At 35.1% G+C, this 19,368-nt stretch overlaps 1 protein-coding gene across 5 annotated transcripts in view; it reads right to left on the bottom strand.

Moving 5' to 3' along the window:
* Window positions 1–381: 381 nt before the first annotated feature.
* AP3B1 (adaptor related protein complex 3 subunit beta 1) overlaps window positions 382–19,368 on the bottom strand; it is a gene marked incomplete in the record, with an annotated part of 161,665 nt that continues 142,678 nt past the window's right edge. For all 5 annotated transcript variants that reach the window (XM_055790735.1, XM_055790732.1, XM_055790734.1 and 2 more), the window contains 2 exon segments: window positions 382–1,136; window positions 14,698–14,836. In XM_055790735.1, coding sequence (XP_055646710.1) covers window positions 983–1,136; window positions 14,698–14,836 — 293 coding nt within the window.

Below are 19,368 nucleotides of genomic sequence, written 5' to 3' on the forward strand. Positions count from 1 at the left end.
GGATATGTCTTAATCTCAGTTTACAAAAGAAATCTGAAGCAAAGATCTGAACAATTTATTAAGCTAGATGACAGTATTTGCCACAAAAATCTAATAATCAGTATTTCATATAATACTAATTTCTAATAATTCAATCAGTATTTCATGAAGGGGCCAATTTGAAAATAGGCAGACTGGCTTTGTTTAGTAACAGAAATGTAACTGCATAGCAGAAAACTACAAATTAGGAGCACAAAAACTGGGTACTTTCACAAGAACAGTTTGCTGATACACATGTAGTGTCCAACCTTGTTAGTATTTACTTTAATTAACCATTTATATACAATACTGGAGATCCTTGTTATCAGTTCTCTACCAAAACAAGAAAGAGGGAGCCTCTGCTCATAGCACTACTTTATTGGCATCTTAACTGAAACATTTGAGAAAATGGCAGCAGGTGGGAACAATGTTCTTAACAGACAAGTTCAGGTTTACAAGCATTTCCAGAAAGCAAACACCACTTGCTATACCTATTGTACTTTTACACTTAAGCAACAAAATCTCTCTGAAGCATATAGTTGTTGTATATGCTGCTGGAGCCTACCTGCCATTTTAACTCAGTTTTCAAGCAGTGTGATTTCCCTTGAACTTTATCATCTAGTATCTGTCCACTACAGTGGGGAAAATGGATGGGGAACAAAGGTAGCGGGGGAAGGGAGCAGAGAGGGAAGGTCTAGGGTAGAACAAATGAGAAATACATTTAGAAGCGCAGATAACTGACAGTAAAATATATGTTCTTTGGTTAGCACGCAGAGAAAAAAGGAAAGGACTTGCATACATGATAGATACACACTAGCATTCTAAAGCAGAAGACAAGAATGTCAAGAGTGTATTCTTCCCCCACTGCCAGATGGAAGGGCTATTATTATAAATGAAAGGCAGCAGTAGTGGATGCCAGGCACTTTTGTTGCGTGCCAGATTCTGAAGTCCAGATGTAAGCAGGTTACCCCTGGGACAGGACAGGCTTCAGCTCCCGCAGCAGAATAGAACCAATCACGGTTTTCTCAGTGTTTATGACGAGCTGTGCTGTAGAGCTCTCCTTCAGCTCCACTGTGACTAGCATCAGTGACCCACTGTGCACAGTCTTAGCTGCAAACCTGGAGGGGGAAGGAAAAATAAAAAATGAAAAATAAAAATCACCGAGGATCTTTAAGGTCAAAGACTGCTAATATTTCTTTCTGCAAAAGTGAAATGAGCTCAAATATAATAAAATGCCTCCAATTTCATTAATGTATTTCAGGGGATAAACCATAAAAACCTCCATAAATTCTTCAGAAAGAATTTGTTCAGCATTGCGTAAATATTTTTGCATTTAAGAAGGACAAAAACGTGTCATGCAAAATTATGTATTTAATAGTACAAACTAAATTCTATTTAAATAAAATCTTAATGTAAACTCTGTTTCTTCAGTTTGCCTACCATACTTGTGCACACGGACAGCTGGAATTCAGCTGTAGAGAGTTTTCCATGGATAACTATCACTTGTGTCCCAAAGAAAATGCAACTATGCTAAATGTAGTAGAAAATTCCAAACTCCCAAACTGTTGTACTGTCAGCAAAGTCCATCCTCCTGCCATCGGGAATTAATTCAAACTAAAAATAGTCAAAGATATAAACATCCAACATGATAATTTGAAATGATCCTAACAGCAAGAGACCAAATCATTCTGTCTGTTATCTTCAGAATAATTAATCTTGAAATTGTGACCAATATTTCTAAATATAGTTCCTAAAAATCCTACAAAGAAAAAAAATACCCACAAAACAAAACAAAAAACTCCAAACCAAAACAAGCCTCCCCAAAATCTGCCACAAAAATATCCAACCAATCAGATAAACAAAAGTTAGGACTAATGCACTGTTACTAAATTCCAAGACATGAAGAACCCACTAATTACATGGAATTAAAAGCAAAACTAACCTTTTAAGCACCACAATTGACTGAAAAGCCATTTTAGGCACAATGAACTTCTGTCAATCCTGTTAATTCATTCTACATGCACAGCCAGGCCCAAGAGATGGGAAGGAAGAGGATGGCAACAGCCTCCTCTTCCATCTTCCACAAGGAGCACACCAAGCTTAATTTTTTCCTTCCCCCCACCACCCTTCCTTACTTGACAACAACAAAGTTGCTGCACATGGGCTTTTGAAAAAACTAACAAGTGTAGAGCAGGTCTGTGACCCAGTCTGACCCCACTTTGCAGGGCCAATCTCCTCTCCTCTTTCTGAATGACACGTGTCTGAATCAGAGCCATCTGCCTCAATTTGCGAAACATCTTCAGCCACAATAGGACCCAGTTAGCCCTGACAACAGCTCACAATACAGAAAAATCAAACTGCTGGGCTGACAGCATGCTGTGGGCTATTCAAGAGCAAACCAACTGGTCAGTGTCTCATGTCTGACAATTAGCATGGGCCTTGCAAAGCGCCTACCCAAGCCCTTGGGGATCTGTTTAATTACCATCAACATAAAAGAGGGAGTTTATCAGGAGATACTCAAAAAACTTCACTCCAGACTTAATTAAAATATTAGCCACTTAAGCAGGAAGCAGGTTCTCTTTAAACGAGAAGTAATTTCTGTCTTTTTTCTTTTTAAACTAAGCATATCAAAATCTCATAACACATTATACTAATTAAGGAAACATGGGGCACTTCCCTAATGTCACCCATCACAGGTCAATCTATTTCTTTTGTCCGGATTACAGATACATTCAAAGACCTCTCCCTTTAATAGGATGTTCTAAAACAACGTTACTACTATAAAAATTACCTACTTAGCTAGTTATATTAATGATTTCATCTATTTGCACTGCAATGTAAGAGATGACTATTTCTCTTGTTGATTTTGACAGGGGGATAATTATAGAAACAATAGTCTTATTAGTCACTTTATTTACTTAACGGTTTCGTCTTGGGACAACACAGAAGCAGATTATGTCTGAGTATGCACATAAATAGGTTGGTAGTTGGCACTCCTGCTGTGTTTCATAGCCCTGAGGCTTGATTTTACCCTCTTTTATTAAAAGCTGAAAGTGATACAAAGTCAGCCTTCTGCGAAAGCCAAGGTGGCCCAAAGCATCACAGATGAGTTTTGCACTGGTATTTTTACGTGTACTTGCAAAATCACATGGGGGATCAACAGCACTTTTCCATACCTCTGAACAAAACATGTAACATCAATAAAAAGTGAGTTTGTATGTGGTTTGCAAGGTGCAAAGGGTCTGATACTTGGATAATTTTACACAAAGTGTCAGTATGCATGACTAGCAGTGGTTGATCGGTTTATATCAATGGTCTGGAATTGCTTAGTGAAAAAAGAACTGGAACAGAATGGGATGACGTATTTCATCATTAAAAAAGGGTGTATAGAAGGAACAACCACACAATGGGTTTACCACTGCTTTTGAACTTTGACAATCAAAATCTGCTTCTTAAAATAGGGAAGATAAGCATGTTTGTGTTAAAACTCCCTTTAGAAACAAAATTATGTGATCTGTGAAGCTGAATACAGTTATAAAAGGATGAAGCAGTTGACTTTTGGTTAGAAGACACTAGCAGCAAACCTGTTTTCCTGATTATTTAGATGTTTTAAATATACTGGCATTGAAAGATTTTGGGTAACAGCTGCTTTTTGACTAAATATATGTTCCTGTATTTACATGTTTAGTTTTATCGTAAGTCCATGTGGATTTTCCAAAATGTGTGTTGTGCTCAACTAAATACTTAGACCAGAAACACATTAAAAAAAAAATCTTTCAGCAGCAAAAATTAATTGCTTTATATAGTAGATATTTATTCTGTGCAAGAAACTTATTTTTCCCACAAGGTCAGTAATTATTTTTTACTTTTTCTGAAAGTTGATATTGCCTTAAAGGTTAGAATTTAAATTAAAAAAAAGAAAAAACAACAACAACAAAAAGAAAAAAACATAATAAACCCAATCAGAATTCACAGACTGAAATAAGCCTTGGAAACTGCACTGTGGTACATTAAAATCTAGCTTGTAAATTGGTTGTTTTTAAGTCCAAAAGAGAGAATTTGACCTATGGACAACTCTTAACATAAGAAGTTTTATTATGAGCATGGTTCTGTTGCAACAAATGATGCATCAATGAATATGAAAAAAAGTAAATGAGAATACCATTCAGAAAACAGAACCAAATATTTACTAATAGTTTCAAGATGGCTGTTTCTGCTATACTGCAGTTACTTTCTAGTTTTCTTTCTGTGATGAAATTAATTCTAAAGCTTATTTTACATCACTAAAAATATTCAGGAAGATTTGCAGCTGTTAACACTTTTCCCATTTAAAAAAATCAAGACAGATTAGAAACATAACAGTGTGAGATATTTGCTTACTCTGAGTTTTTCCAATTTTTTTTTTTTGTTAAAATATTCTGAGGATATGTGACATTGCAAAAAAAGAGGAGCTGTTCATGCATTATTTTTACATAAATATAGTACCTATCAGTAAGTAAGGAAATATATATTAGTAATCAAATTCCAGATCAACATTAATGAAGTACTGTATGTTTTTTGAAAGTCATTCAGCCTTTCAAGAGTTAAAAATCAAGTACATATTCTTTGTCGTGAAAATAAGATTTGTTAATGATTATCACATAACAACATTTGATTTATAGTTGATGTAACGGAAAGACACAGTGTATCAGATACTACAATGTGAAAGCATTTGCCAAACACAGGCTTTTTAATGATGACTAGCCTGACTGCAGACTAGCAGTTATTTTTTATTTGTAGACTGAAAATAGCTACAATATACAGGAAAAGCATTTTTACAGGGAAAGGTTATGAAAATTCCATGCCAGTGAACAGACAGCAACACAGTAACTCACTCAAAATCTGCTCTTAACATTCAACATTTGAGAAAGTAAATTTACACCTGAACACTCACTATCAGGACATTTGTTTACAGCAGTGCAGGATTTGTTACACATAATTCAACAGCACTAAAACATACATTCTATCCTGTCAGGCACTCCTCTTCCTCTTTGGTTTTCCTGTTCTAGCAGAATTTTCTTCTTTTTCTGTCCTACTGCTTACCAGAAACAGTGGCAACAGCCCATGGAGGCTAAAACTTGTTTTTTTCTCTGCCCTTTCTTTAAATCTTGTACATGAAGCCTTCAATTACTGCCTGCTGAAGCAGACAGAATCCTATTAGTAAGAAAGACAATCAGAAGATGCAATGCCCTGCCCTAGCTGTAGAAAAATAATTAGTCCAAAGTTGACAAATGTGTAATCAAGTTATGCAATGAATATATTCAAAGGGGGGGGAAAATTCTGCTCTGAATTAGTCTTCAATTTACAGATCTAAGAAAAAACAACTACGAAGTACCTTCCAGTGTATCAAGTGGACAATAAAAATATTTGTATTTTCAGTAGTCTAAATCTTCACCTTAATCTACTAAATTCTATCTATGTACAGGTTTGACTTTTAAATTAACATTTCATCAAATAATTGGCTAAATTATTAATTACTTGTAATCATACTCTGAGTAAGCCTTAAAACATGAAAAAGAAGTGTTTGGAATAGCAATACTATGTATTAGTTCTTACCTGGGGACAGAGTAAGCTTAATACTAAAACATAAGCAGAAATATACTCACAAAAAGAAGGATATTTTCTTAAACTAGTGATTTTAACCTCCAGAAAAAACCCCACTTGTTTAACATTGGTTATTAATCATAGAATTTAATGAATATTTACCTTAAAAATAGTATTATAATTTGACATTTTCTTTTTTCCAGTACCTTCATACAATTTTAACACTATTTTAGAATAAATTGTTCAAAATACCTAAATCATTACCATAATGTAAATATTTGCAATATTAACTCTTTTTTGGTTTAATAAAATAATAAAATAGCAAAATAAATTCCGGTTAAATCTGTACTATATTTTTACCACTTTTAGTTCTCCTGTCAAAAAAGATTTTTCGTCCTCAGTTGCCAGTGAGCAGTTGCAATATACCTCTAACAGAAATGCAGGAATGAAGTGAGTCTTCTGAACTTATTGCCCAATACAATATGTTCAAAAAGAAGTTGCATGAATTTTTTGTCATCTTCCAAATTTAACCTTTAGTCAAAAAATTTCAGCATTTTTATATGAAGGTATTTGTATTTCCTCCCCAAAACTTCAATAAACTAAAAGCCTGAAACAAAATATTTGCTCCTCACACCTATTGTAATTATAATTGTAATACTCGATCTATTTTGTTTCCCCATCTAGTCAGTTATTTTTATTTTTCTTAAAAGGCATTTAATATGATAAGTATTTGAGAATTACATACAGTCCATTTTAAAAACAGGCTATAAATTTTAATTTGCAGAAAAATTATTTAATTCCAAGAAAGTTCCCATACAGAAAAATAGTAAAACATTTAACTTCTTCAGAGAACTTTCAAATAAAAGATACTCTTCTGTTCGGCTATTTTAAAGTGTTAAATGTTTTCTGTTTAAACAACTGGCTCAGAAGGTTCCTGTTTGTTTTTCAAAGAAAATGCTGCACATTATTTTTCACTTTACAGCATTCAGATACAAAAGCAGTGCTGTCCTCTAGTGGACAGCAAATAAGCTACGCTAGAACAATCTATTTTGATTAACGTCCTATCTAAAATGACTCACTCATATACTTTCAATGTTAACTTCAAATTTAATTTCTTTAAGTTATTTTTAAATTTTGAGACCCATATGTAAGGTCCTTAAATACAACAATATATTTAAAATGTTAAGGGCCTTAACATTATGTTGTAGAAAGGCATTCTTGATCAAGTATTTCGTACCAGTTAATCAAAATCCTTATATGCTGCAATACATGAAAACTGCATTGATACATACAGGGCCCTTTTGTTAGCAGGGAGAAAATATCAAGGTTTTGAAACATTAGGATTGGATTAAGAAATTAAGGAATACCTAGTAGAAACTACCGATTAAGTACTTTCATGTTTAAAAAATTCAGTTTTCATTTTCTCCTACCATAAAAATATTTATTAAGGATAGTGACTAACCAGAAAGACTTTTAGCCCTGGCTGACAAAAATAACATAAGTGGTTAGTTTAGCTGGGCTTTTTTTTTTTAAAAAAAAATAAAAAGAAGTGCTAGAATTACTTCTAGCATAAATTGAGAAAACATTAAGAGTTTACAACTTTTGGCTACAATAAAGCCTGAAATACTGTGGACATGGATATACTATTCCATTTATATTTCGATCTCCTACAGGTAAAGGCTACCAGAGAAACTGTTTTGCCTAGGGTATTTAGCTCTCTGATTAATTCCTACTTGAAAAACTAGGAAGCAAAATCAGGGCTGCAGGTCTACTACAAGTTTATTTACTCGGCTACCCACTGCAGCTCTCTCGAAGAGCAGAAAAAGATGACTGCGCCCCACGGATAAGGAACCACAGAAGCAGAACAGCCCACATAACTGCATCAAAGGAGCTACTGCCAGAGGTAGATTTCACTTCATTTGAGCTCTCTGACAGGCCAATTGCTTAGTAAAAAATCTTAGGAAAGATTTCTGTGTGCACACAAAGCAGTAAAGTTCTTTAAAAAAGTCTTCCTGGATTTGTAAGACCTGTTTGTCAGCTACTGAAAACATGTTTGGATTCAAATGGTGTAACTATAAACAATTTAGATTTCTCAGAAATTTCTACACTATGCTTACCCCCAACAGACAGGTGAGAGCCCCTCCTTTCTGACACGCTGGAAGCAGATGCAGTTGTTAGTTATGGTAAGCTGATGGGGTCTGATCACCAACTTTCTGCCTAAGAATTCTTCCAAATTCAGTACAAATTGAAAGATCAAAAACACAAGAAAAATTTTCCAGGTAGATCCCTTTAAATGGGGTTTTGTTCAATATAAACCTACCTACAATCACATACCTTTTCTCCCCGCATTGTGTTGCTAGATTTAAAAACATGTGGGGAGGATAACTGATTACTAAGCACACCATTCTCTGATAATCAAAATTGTCTGTAAGCAAAACCCTCTTTCCTTTGAGAATCAGTCTGCCAATATACTATAAATGGGACATGACAGGTTGCAAAATGATAAAAAGGGGTGAATACAACCAGACTGTCAGTCTGATGCACGGGGTGGGGAATAAAGACTGGTGAAAAACAAGTGTTGATCCTTGGATTTCTGTTTTTTAAGCATTTTATGCAAATTTCTGTATTGCTAGTTGCTTTTACATTCTTCAGCACTTCAATACTCATCCATTGCAATGTGCTTAGTGTCATATTACCTGATTTTTACACAGTAAATTTTTGATTTTGCTAAAGGATAGTAATGCAAGTCTCCAAAAGACAGGTGGAAGATATTTTACATCTTGTTCAATGCTTTCTTATTCACAAAATCACAGGTCGTGGGTACAGTAAACAATGATGTACTACACACAGCAAGAGCTGAACAAACTGGCATATCTGTTTGGTGCACTCAAGTGTCCTTAACAAATACAGATCCCAGAAGCAGCATAGTCACTGCATGCAGCTGTGGTTGAGCTCAACAGACCGGCCCCAGCAACGAGCAGAAGTGCTGTTTTGTGCTTCTTGTTTAAAAACTAGCTTGCTTGGTGCTAATTCAGGTGTCTACTATGACAACACACTAAGAAATGACAATCCTTCCTCTGCAAGTTCTGGTGATCTCTATAAAAAAGATCTATAAAAGATCATTTCTATAAAGAAGGTATTAGAAAAAACACTGTCATGATTTGAATGGAGAAGGATTTAAAAATGTGAAATGGCTGTTCTGAAGCAGATTAAGGCTTCAGTGTTGAAAGAAGCTGAGGTTTGATTTTCTCTGGTTGTCCCACATTGGGGTGTTGAAATTACAGACTTGACTGTCTCAAATTAGAGTATGGAAATTAATGCTGTCATGTATTGCAAGAGTGCTGGTCAATGGTAAAGGCCATCCTGATGAACTGCAGAACAGAGATAGGTATGACACCATGCTCACTTTCTAGCCCAGCTCTTTCCTAATTGTGGATTTCTTCCAAAATACAACAGCATCAGCAGACTAGAGTCCAATGGATTATTAAACAAGTTGAGGTTGACTAAAATTTGTTTTTCATATCCACCCTGATGGGTTCATCATTTATCTCACTGACTGGTTGGGCAGCATGCAAGTAAAGTCTTCCAGAATGAAAGATATGGAAAAGGTGTTCTACCTTGCATCACTTTCCAGAGCCACAGTCATTGAGGGAAATAATCTACTAGAGTACAATGCATTCCCTTTAAGAAATGCTTCAGAAAGTGGAAGGCAGAGAGGTAGGCAGGTAAAGATGGCCTGATTCTCCATCCCATATTCTGACATCAGTGGAATCACACAAGCATAAGACAAAGTGAAAGACTGAAGAAGCAAATCCAGTTTTTGATCCCAGCTCTGAATGGACTTTCTGCAGCATGCTACTGCCAAGACATTAAAAGCTTTTGTAACGTATTTTGCAGGTAGTGGGAAGAAATGCTTTCTAGATGTATTTCCATTATCTTCTTCCTAAGCCAATTTGCCCTGAAACGCCTCTTCTTCATGCAGAGGGCCTTATGTAATAGTAGACAATATTTTGACACTTTCAAGAGGATCAGAAGAGTATTCAAGTTATTCAAGTCTTTTTAAGATTAAAGTTAAGTCTGCAACTAGTCTTGTCATTCTATCACCATCTGTTGTCTTTTGCTATATTCAAAGTGAAGAAAATTAAGATTACCTACCCTGATAGGAGGTTATGGAGCTGAAAATGAATAAAGGAAGAAAAGACCTGAGGAACTTTCAGAATATTCATCTGAAAGGAATAAGCAACACATCTTGAAAGTAGCACTAGCATGAACAGCATTTCTGGACAAATAAGGCTTGTGTTGGTTAAAAAGAAAATTACTGAAGATCTTGAGTTTAATAGTGTCTCCATCTCATCACATTTTGAAATATGGAAGAACAGCCTACAATTTTTTTTTAAAATAATTTTTAATATTAATAAAATAAAAATATTTAATTTTTTTAAATACAATTTTTTTTTAAATTGTATTTTTTTAATACAATTTTTTTTTTAATATGTAACACAATTGTTGTGGTTTAACTCCAGCCAGCAACTAAGCCCCATGAAACCTTGCTCATTCCCACCCTGGTGGGATGGGGGAGAGAATTGGAAGGGTAAAAGTGAGAAAACTCATGGGTTGAGATAAAGACAGTTTAATAGTTAAAGCAAAAGCTGCTCATGCAAGCAAAACAAAACAAGGAATTAATTCACCACTTCCCATCAGCAGGAAGGTATTCAGCCATCTCCAGGAAAGCCGGGCATCACATGTAACGGTTACTCGGGAAGACAAACACCATCACTCCCAGTGTCTCCCCCCAGCTTTCTATGCTGAGTGTGACATCTACAATGTGGAATACTCCTTTGGCCAGCTGGGGTCAGCTGTCCTGGCTGTACCCCCCCCAACCCCCCCCCACCCCCCCAGCTTCTTGTGCACTCCCAGCCTGCTTGCTGGTGGAGTGATGTGAGAAGCTGAAAAGGCCCTAACTCTGTATAAGCCATGCTCAGCAATAACAGAAACATCCTGAATTACCAACACTGTTTCCAGCATAAATCTAAAACATAGCCCCATACTAGCTACTACAAAGAAAATTAACTATCCCAGCCCAAACCGGCACAGCAATGAATCTTACTGCCCAAGTAGAGACAGGGAACTGAAGTGATGGTCAGTAGAACAACTGACTTTGAGGGAATTAATGTCCTCAAATGTGTATGCTCTTACCTTGAAGAATGAAAATTTTGTGGTAGACTTTCCTCACTGACAACAAACAGCTGACATACTTTGACTGAAAAGTACTGGGTCCCTAAACATAGTTATTCAGACTGATCTAATTCCCTGCAGGAACAGATACTTTTCTTTCAACATCTTTGTCTTATATATTCAAGTGATGCCCACAGATGTGGTCTGAATGACAAGGCAGAAACTTGGTGCCTTAGCTAATTCTTTTTGAAATCACTTTGTCAACATCTATGCACTCCTCAATCCAGTTCTAACCCTTCCTTTTCCAAAATATTTTTAACAAACAACAGTTCTCAGAACACTGAACTACCCTAATCAATCTTGTGAAATAGTATTTTAAGAAAAATAATACATGTTGCTTTCTGAAGTTTTTACATTTAAGGAGACATCATATTTCCTGCTCAAAAAAAACCCCCGAACACCAAAACCAACCTCTTTTGAAATTTATTTCATATTATTGCTTTTAGTAAAGCCTTTAAAATTGAAATAATGTTTCCCCTTGAAAACAAAAGCAAGAGAGAGCAAACACATGAAATAGTTAAATCCTATTAAGCCTGCGTACGGTGCATTCTCACATTCTTACAAGGCCCAGTAATCTAATAGCTTGTTTAAACTCATTTGAAGAGCAGGTAACTACACTTAAGGAAGTAAAATTGTACAGCAAATGTATTTTGCAAATATATGAATATGAATATGCTATTTGCAATACTGGCTATTGAGTTAAAAACTTTTGCAGCTATCACTTGAAATAAAACAGGTCAGAAAAGAGGGTTTAAAATCGAACTCTGTTATCTGGCATTTTGTTCTACAGTCAGTTAACAGATGAATTACTACATTTCAAGTAAAATATCAAAATTCAGTAGCCCTATGGTAAAAAGAGAAAAAAATGCATGTACATGAGTGTTGCTATACTGTAATACGGACTAATATATAGCCAATGTGTTTGACAGGTTCACATTTATTTCATTTTTCACTGGTGACTACATGCTATTCTGTTGATATTTGTTTCAAGTATTTATTTTCAGATCTTCATTATATTTGCTCTGAGTGTTTTCACTTGGTGCAAAAATACAATCCTAAATAGGGTTATCAATTTAAGGAGCAGTAATTGGGTCCCACCACCATGACATCACCTTTGTCATGAGTACAAATATGTTTAGACTGAAAAAAAACCAAGAAACACGCACCCGTTCATGTCCATTAGCTACACTTATATATACAATTTAATTTTGAATGAGTATATTGCATTACCAGGCAATATAAGCTTCTTGGCATTGGCCGTTATTAAATAGGGCTTAATCAGTTGGGGATGACCAACTAAGAGATTAATACAATTCATGCTACACAGTGCAGAACGTCAGTTTAAAAATAGCACTACTTTTACTGTGTAAAAGGGTATGTACTAAGAACTTCCAAGAAGTGAACTCAAGTAGTCCTCACAGCAGCATGACGAGCTGAAACAAGTTCCTGTATGCAATTTTTTCACTCAAATGCCCCTTGCAACAAACACCACAATGAAAATACTACAGAAAAAGGAAGAAACATCAGTTTTAACATATTTTTATTGAATCTGTAACTGCTTTGTCAAGGTAAAAGGTGACTGTTTACTCTCTCATCCTGAAATGGTGTACGTGTCACACAAATAACAGATGGCACACTTCTTGCAGCCATGAGATTTTGCAAAAAGAGACTCCATTTTTGTTTACTCTCATGACAGAGTTGATTTTATCCAGATGTATGTATACAGTTTATATATATACAAAAACCATAAAAATATTTATGTTTCAGTGTTTTGAAAGTGTTCATTATCTAATCTCTATCTCAAATACTCATCCATCTACATCTAGAATTTACTTCAATGATAACGTAGCACTATTTAAGAGATGAACAGGTTCATCACAGTATCAATTAGTTAATATTCTCTTCCTGTTCTCACCAGAAACTAGGTGCAATTCTGACAACGTATTATCTGTGAATTCCAGTTACTTATGGTGAAGCAAATGAAGTATTTTCTAAATACTTATCAATGCTGGATATTTCCTGTAGGCCATTTAAGTTGTTATAAACAATTTTTTTTTGTCTGATGGATGTTATAAATGCAAACTATCCTGTAACTACTGTGGCAGACCGAATACATCTTATTTTGAATTAAAAAAAAAGAAGATTTCAGGATGCTAAAGCACTCTGAATACTTCAGCCTGACCAGAACATGCCTTCAACCACTGTCTCTGAAGAGGTGTACCCAAAAGGATGTACATCTTCAATTTCTTTACTGTTGGTCATAGACTCTGATTTATGGAAAACCTCCACTAAAAAAAAAAAAAAAAAAAAAAAAAGGAGAAAGAAAAAAAAAAGAGCAAGAGAAAGCAAGATCAGATTAGAAACTTTGCTATGATCAGGAAACCTGTGGCTGAGTGAAGAACTAAGCTATTATTTTAGGGAGCCTTTTTGAGACTCAGTCACAAAACTATCCATTCCTATGTGCTAAGTCTCATGTGATGGACAGAGTAAAGATGGAGAACACCTGTATGCTGCATACACTTAAGCTTCTTTTGATTGACTCTCTCACCTAGTCTTTGAATTGATGTTGAAAACGCAGACTGTATAGATCCCTCAGGGATGCAACAAATGAGGACTCTTTCATGGAGGAGCAGGTGTCAATAGTGACAATCATTTCAGTGCAATTGCACTAGCTGTACCATGTTTTTATGGTGAAACAGAATTTTATCATTGACTGTATCAAATACGTAGAAAAATCCAGCTGGGTTAATGTTAATGCAATGCGATACAAATGCCCCGTAATGCCAGAAGGAATAAATGCAACAAAGAAAAATATCAGGTTATTAGTCCTGTGTAGGCTAAGACGACTCTCACTATTCCAGTCACCTCAGTTAGCAAAATTTCAAAGGAAAACAAAGAAAAATCTTTCCTTTAAAAGAAGATACTTCGCTCTAACTGAAATAGCAAAATTCAGGGGGTTAAAGAGATAATTCACACTCTGGAACAGTTTTAGTAGATGCTAGGAGAGGTATGAATTTTCTTACTGCAAGACCAGATTAACAGCTTCCAATTACATCTTGCTGTTGTTATTTGTGTCCACTCAATTTTCCACACATGGCACTTTTCCTGTTTGTGCCAGTCACAAGTAAGAAGCCATACAGATTCATGGGAATAAATATTTTGAGTCAATCACATTAAAAGCCGTCATTAACCAGCAGTCTTATCAATTCCACTGACATCCTGTACCACAGCTTTCATATGAAAGGGACTGATCTACAAGTAACATGTTGAATTTAGGTAGGGCCAGTGACTTTCTTGGCTATCCCTGTTTTTCCTTGCATGTATATAGGAAGGACAAGGAAATGTTCTATTTAATGGTCAACCTGCATCTACAGAGAACTTCATCCAACTGAAAAAAAAAAGGAAAAAATCAGGTTCTAGGTTTAACTAGTTGGATAACATGGGTAAAAAATTAATGTGGGAAAAACAAGCTGTTTCTCACAGATTATATACCTGGATAAGGCCACTTACTTTTGGAAACAGAAACAAAACCCCCAAAACCATACAGAAGCTCTTGAAAGTACTGTGCTTTAAAAGGCTACCTTTCCCTTTGAAACAAAACCAGGAAAGGCCAACTCCCCCTAACTATGTGCAGTAAAGTATAGCTGTCTGATTGTTCTACATACATTCAAATAAAGATCTGAGGATACTTAGGCATATGTTCATATCTGCTTAGGATTCTGTTAACATTGTAATTCAGTATCTTATGCATTAAAGGTGTGGATAATAAAATTTTCCCTAATATTATCAAATGTTGATGAATTTTTAACTAACAAATTCCTATTAAAAGGTGGTTCCACTATGAATGACATGTAATCTTACCTGTGTATGTTATCTTGACCAGAAGGGACTACACCCAGGTTTGCTGCCTTCACTACCCTCTCAATTATTACAAGTCTAGTAGAGTTCTGCGGAGCAACAGCTATTGTAGCAGATGTCTCATTCATTCCTGTCAGCATCCCTGAAACATTAAGTATTTCATTATGAATACTTTAAGGTTTGCTCACTTACTAAGCATAAAACCAAAATAAGAGACTTCTAAACAAAAACCCCACATTTGCATTGAAAGTTAAATCATTCATTGAGAAAACAATTTTATAAGAAATCACATAATTACAGTAATTTATTAGTTGCAATGCCCTGTTATTAGAAACAGATTACTAATAACCAAACAATGATATGTGTGATACTAATGCTACTGTAAAACCAAGATGGTGCTTTTTCACAAAAAGCGTAACTTAAAAGAAGGATGTAAACACAGAAATGAAATACTAAGTAAGACTCATTTGGAAAAGTCCAGCTTAAGTAAGACCATATACAAAGACACCTCCTAATATTTCAATCATAAGATCACTGCATTTAGTTATGATTTCATATCCAATTGCTAAAAATAATGAAATTCGGATAGTAGTCCTTGGTTTAATTTAGTTCATGAAGATAAAGTCATCACATTAGAAACTGGGAAATGCAGTTAGTATCCATCTCTCTAAAATGTCACAATAAACTATTTAATTAAAATATATTTAATATCACAACAAAATGGAACAGAAATGACAAGATTACATCCAAACATACGACAAAAAAAAGTAAAGAAGAAAATTTTGTTTAAGGACATTTTAACAAAACCCACCACTTTTCTATCAACATCCACTGTTTAGAAGAATGATTTGCTGGACGGTTGTGTTGATTAAAACCCAACAGTAACTACAACTTAACATTGTGTGTGTACTTTTATGCTATGTTCAGAAGCTGAAAAAGCAGACAAACAACAGAGTACATACAGTACTTTAGGCAGAAATATGAAGTATATGAAATCCACAACAACATGAACAATGAAAAAAACCACAGAAGTCTCAAAAGGCTAATATTTTAGGGCTGCACATACAGAGCAAACTGCCCTAAGATTCTTAAAGGAGCAATTAAAAAAATAAATGCAACATTTTGATGCCTTAGAACGTGCATCAGCTGCTGTCACAAAGTAAGAAATATCAAAGTAAAAATGGAATGGCTCATAAGCGAATAACAGGGTATTTTTGAATATTTTCTTGAAGAAAATAAAAAACAAGCATACAACTTCTATAAAGATCAGCTTTATCTTGGGAATAGAACATTCTGTTTCAAATTGTTTTAACTTCACTATTAGGCAAAAGCTTTAAAAACTACATATGCAGACTAAAACTGCTTTTAAGCAGAGCACAGGGACTGACATAACACTGCTGAGAGATGTGTGTACTCATTTAGGATTTAAACCTTCTCCATTAAGCTCTATTGAAGAGCAAATGCTGAATAAATGAATGCAACTATGTTTATGTTAAAAGCCTGTTTCCCGCAGCATGTAATTAAAGGAAATGTTGTACAAAGCCAGTACTTTTGTCAAGCTCCTGTAAATGGAAAGATGGATAGCACTCAGAGAAGTGAATGCATTGCTTCATATTTAACCTTAACACTCTTGTCATTAATGGTTTGTCTAACTTGCTCTATAAAAGACAAGGTACTGCTCCATTGAAGTAAAATTAAAAAAATCAACTAAACCATGCTTTTCAGAACAGAAGATTCATTATCGTCGACTAATGTATTGGCATAAAGCAAAGTAACATCCTATCAAGTAAGGCACACATTCAATCTGCCTTTTCACCCCCCTTTATTTTTAACTCATGCTGTTTTATTGTTATAGGCAATTTGTACCACTCAGCATGACAGTGTAAACTGAATCAAGATTAATTTACATGCAAAAGAACACTTAGGAGAGCAGCATGGTAAGCAAATGTATTGTTTCGATTGCTGAGGTGGAAAAGAACCTGGAAAGAAAAAACTGGTGCTCTAATTAAGGGGCATCAAATATGATTGCTCATGGTAGTCAAGGGCCAGAAAATAGTAAATGTCCAACCATTTAAAGAATTAGCATCCTGCTTGTTAGTAAGACAAGTTGGATATATAAATCTTAATAAAATTAGGTAAACAATTTGTTTACTTAACCAAGGTATTTATTTTTTGTCCCCCCCCTTTTTTTTTTAATGTGAATCGGGTATACACTTTTAAAAAAAAAAATCTACAAAATAATTTTAAAACATGTCTGTAGTGCGAAAAATAGTTTTATACTTAAAGTAGTTTGAACTGGCTATTTTAAAAACACCTTCATAAAAACTCTGATTAATATCCAGCTATAACAACCGCATGCCACCTTTAATATTGCTTGAAACATAAGAATCTAAGAAAACTCTAGTCAGAGCAGAAAGCAGCAATTAATCTGGGTTAACTAACTGATACAATGAAATAACTGTACACATTTTTAATAATAAGAGGAAATGGAATTGGAAAAATTACACTGGTAGGTAACACAGTATGTAAGCTACCAGAGTAATCCTATTTTGAACTAAGGCAAGGGGAGTTTTGCAACTGATTTTTAAGAACAGCAGTCAAGTAAAAATTCATATACAGAGTTCCCAACAGTACATGTCTCACTTATGCAGACATCCTGCTACAGAGACTGGATTTTTCATGGGGATGTGATGTAGAAGAGGGTATAAAATCTGAAGGCCTGAAGACCTGTAAAAATATTTAACCAGAACGGTAAAGAGTAGTTGGGCAATACCATTTTTATCCACTGTTTCCAAATTGTCAGTCACAACATCAACCACTACCTCAGCTGCTGCTCTGGGGAATTACCTCATCGGAGGATTCCCCAGCTCAGGAGAGAAGGGAAGGGAAGACAGCATAGCAAGGGTAAGTGTTATCATGCGCAGCATGTGAATAAATCCAGCTTTTGAGGTTCTGCTGCTGCCACTAGATAACCTTCACAGCCATGAATATTCAATAACCTGTCTGTTCCCCTCTCCTTATGCCATCAGGAAGAAAATGGACATATACAAATGTAACAGACAATGCAAAACAGCAGAGTGTAATTGAGTAAAGATGTGTAGCAATGAATTGTCTTCTACACAGCAGTATAATACTGGCCATTTCCTCTTTAGCATTCTTATTAGGTTACACATGCAATTTAGATGTGAAAATCCTTAAACCCCATACATATTCTCATTCTCCTCCAATAAAATAATGCATTTCTAATATTCTCCTCACTCATTCACTATTTTTTACCTATTTGTTTCGGTTGCAAATAAAATAAGGCATCTCCAGGTACAAGGCTCAAAACATCTTATGACCAACAATGTATAAAAAAAAGGAAAAAGCATGACAAGTGAAAAACAGGTTATATAAATAAGATTCATTTGGAGAATACAGACAAATTGAAGTTAAACACAAAATAGAATAATATATACCAACTTCTATATTGCTCTGCATTTATTATTGTAATTTGGATTTTTCATTTAGCAAGATCACACAGTAATTCTCCCCAAATGCTAGCTGCTCCTAGATCTTTGTAATAAATACGTATGTAAAATTTAGAATGGAGTCCTCTATTACCATGAATATGCTGAAACAACTGATATCTGTAAGAAAAAAGATGCAATAGAAAAGGTTTTTAAACCTGTGGTAAATTTGCCAGCATCAAGTCCTGCATCAAAGAATGAATTCAGGAAGACAGAGAGAGCGATACAGAAATGCCAAGAGACCTTCATGGATTTACAAATACTTCATATAAACAAATTTTCAAATAGCTTTATTCAGAGTAGCCTTTCTGCTCTATTAAACATAGCAAACAGCTGCCAGATTTATTCAGACAAATAATCAACAACCATAGAAGTAAAATGGCAGAAGAAAAAGGAATTTTGGCAACAACTCCACAGAGGACCACAGCTATTCTCCAAGTACACTTCTTCTATGTGCTCGTGGTTCTGTATGGCCAGTCAGGAGGAAAAAAAGCCCTCAGTCACAGTAAAACATAGAAAAATTCTATCAAAACATCACAAAGCAAGCAAATATAAAAACAGGGGGAGGGGGAAGAAGCACAGTAACCTGCCTGCCTTCCTTTCACTACCTTAGCTACAGTTTTTAGAAGGGTACAGTTTAAAATAAATGTGCCACAACCTTGTTCAATCACTCACCTTGGCTTGCTGAGCAGGTACAAAGCAGAGGCAGACTTAAGCCAGCAAAGGGTAAGAACAGCAAGTAAGTATCAATTGGTTAAGAAAACAAAGCACAATCCCCTAACTTTTCACTGCAGCCATAACCTTAACTGAAAACGATCTGGGCAATATTCAAATTACTTTCTTAATAATTCAAAAATACAAAAGCAAGAAATGCTCAAAAGCAATAATTAATAATACACAGCATTACTCATTGGTGTTCTTGACTGCTTGACGGATATACTGAGTTTCTGAGCCTTACACTGCAATGAGACAAGATCCCATGGGTATATTCTCCTCTCAATGTGAAGAGATTTACACATGTAAATCCCAATACATTGAGATAGATGAGTAAACACTATTATATGTGAATGAATCCAAAATGTAATAGTTTTTATTTTTAAATATCCAAGAATCATATCCAAATTAAGGACAGAAGTACAGACTACTCTGTTTAACACACAGTGAA

Source organism: Falco peregrinus, chromosome Z (assembly GCF_023634155.1).
Source record: "Falco peregrinus isolate bFalPer1 chromosome Z, bFalPer1.pri, whole genome shotgun sequence".
Classification (NCBI taxonomy): Eukaryota; Metazoa; Chordata; class Aves; order Falconiformes; family Falconidae; genus Falco; species Falco peregrinus.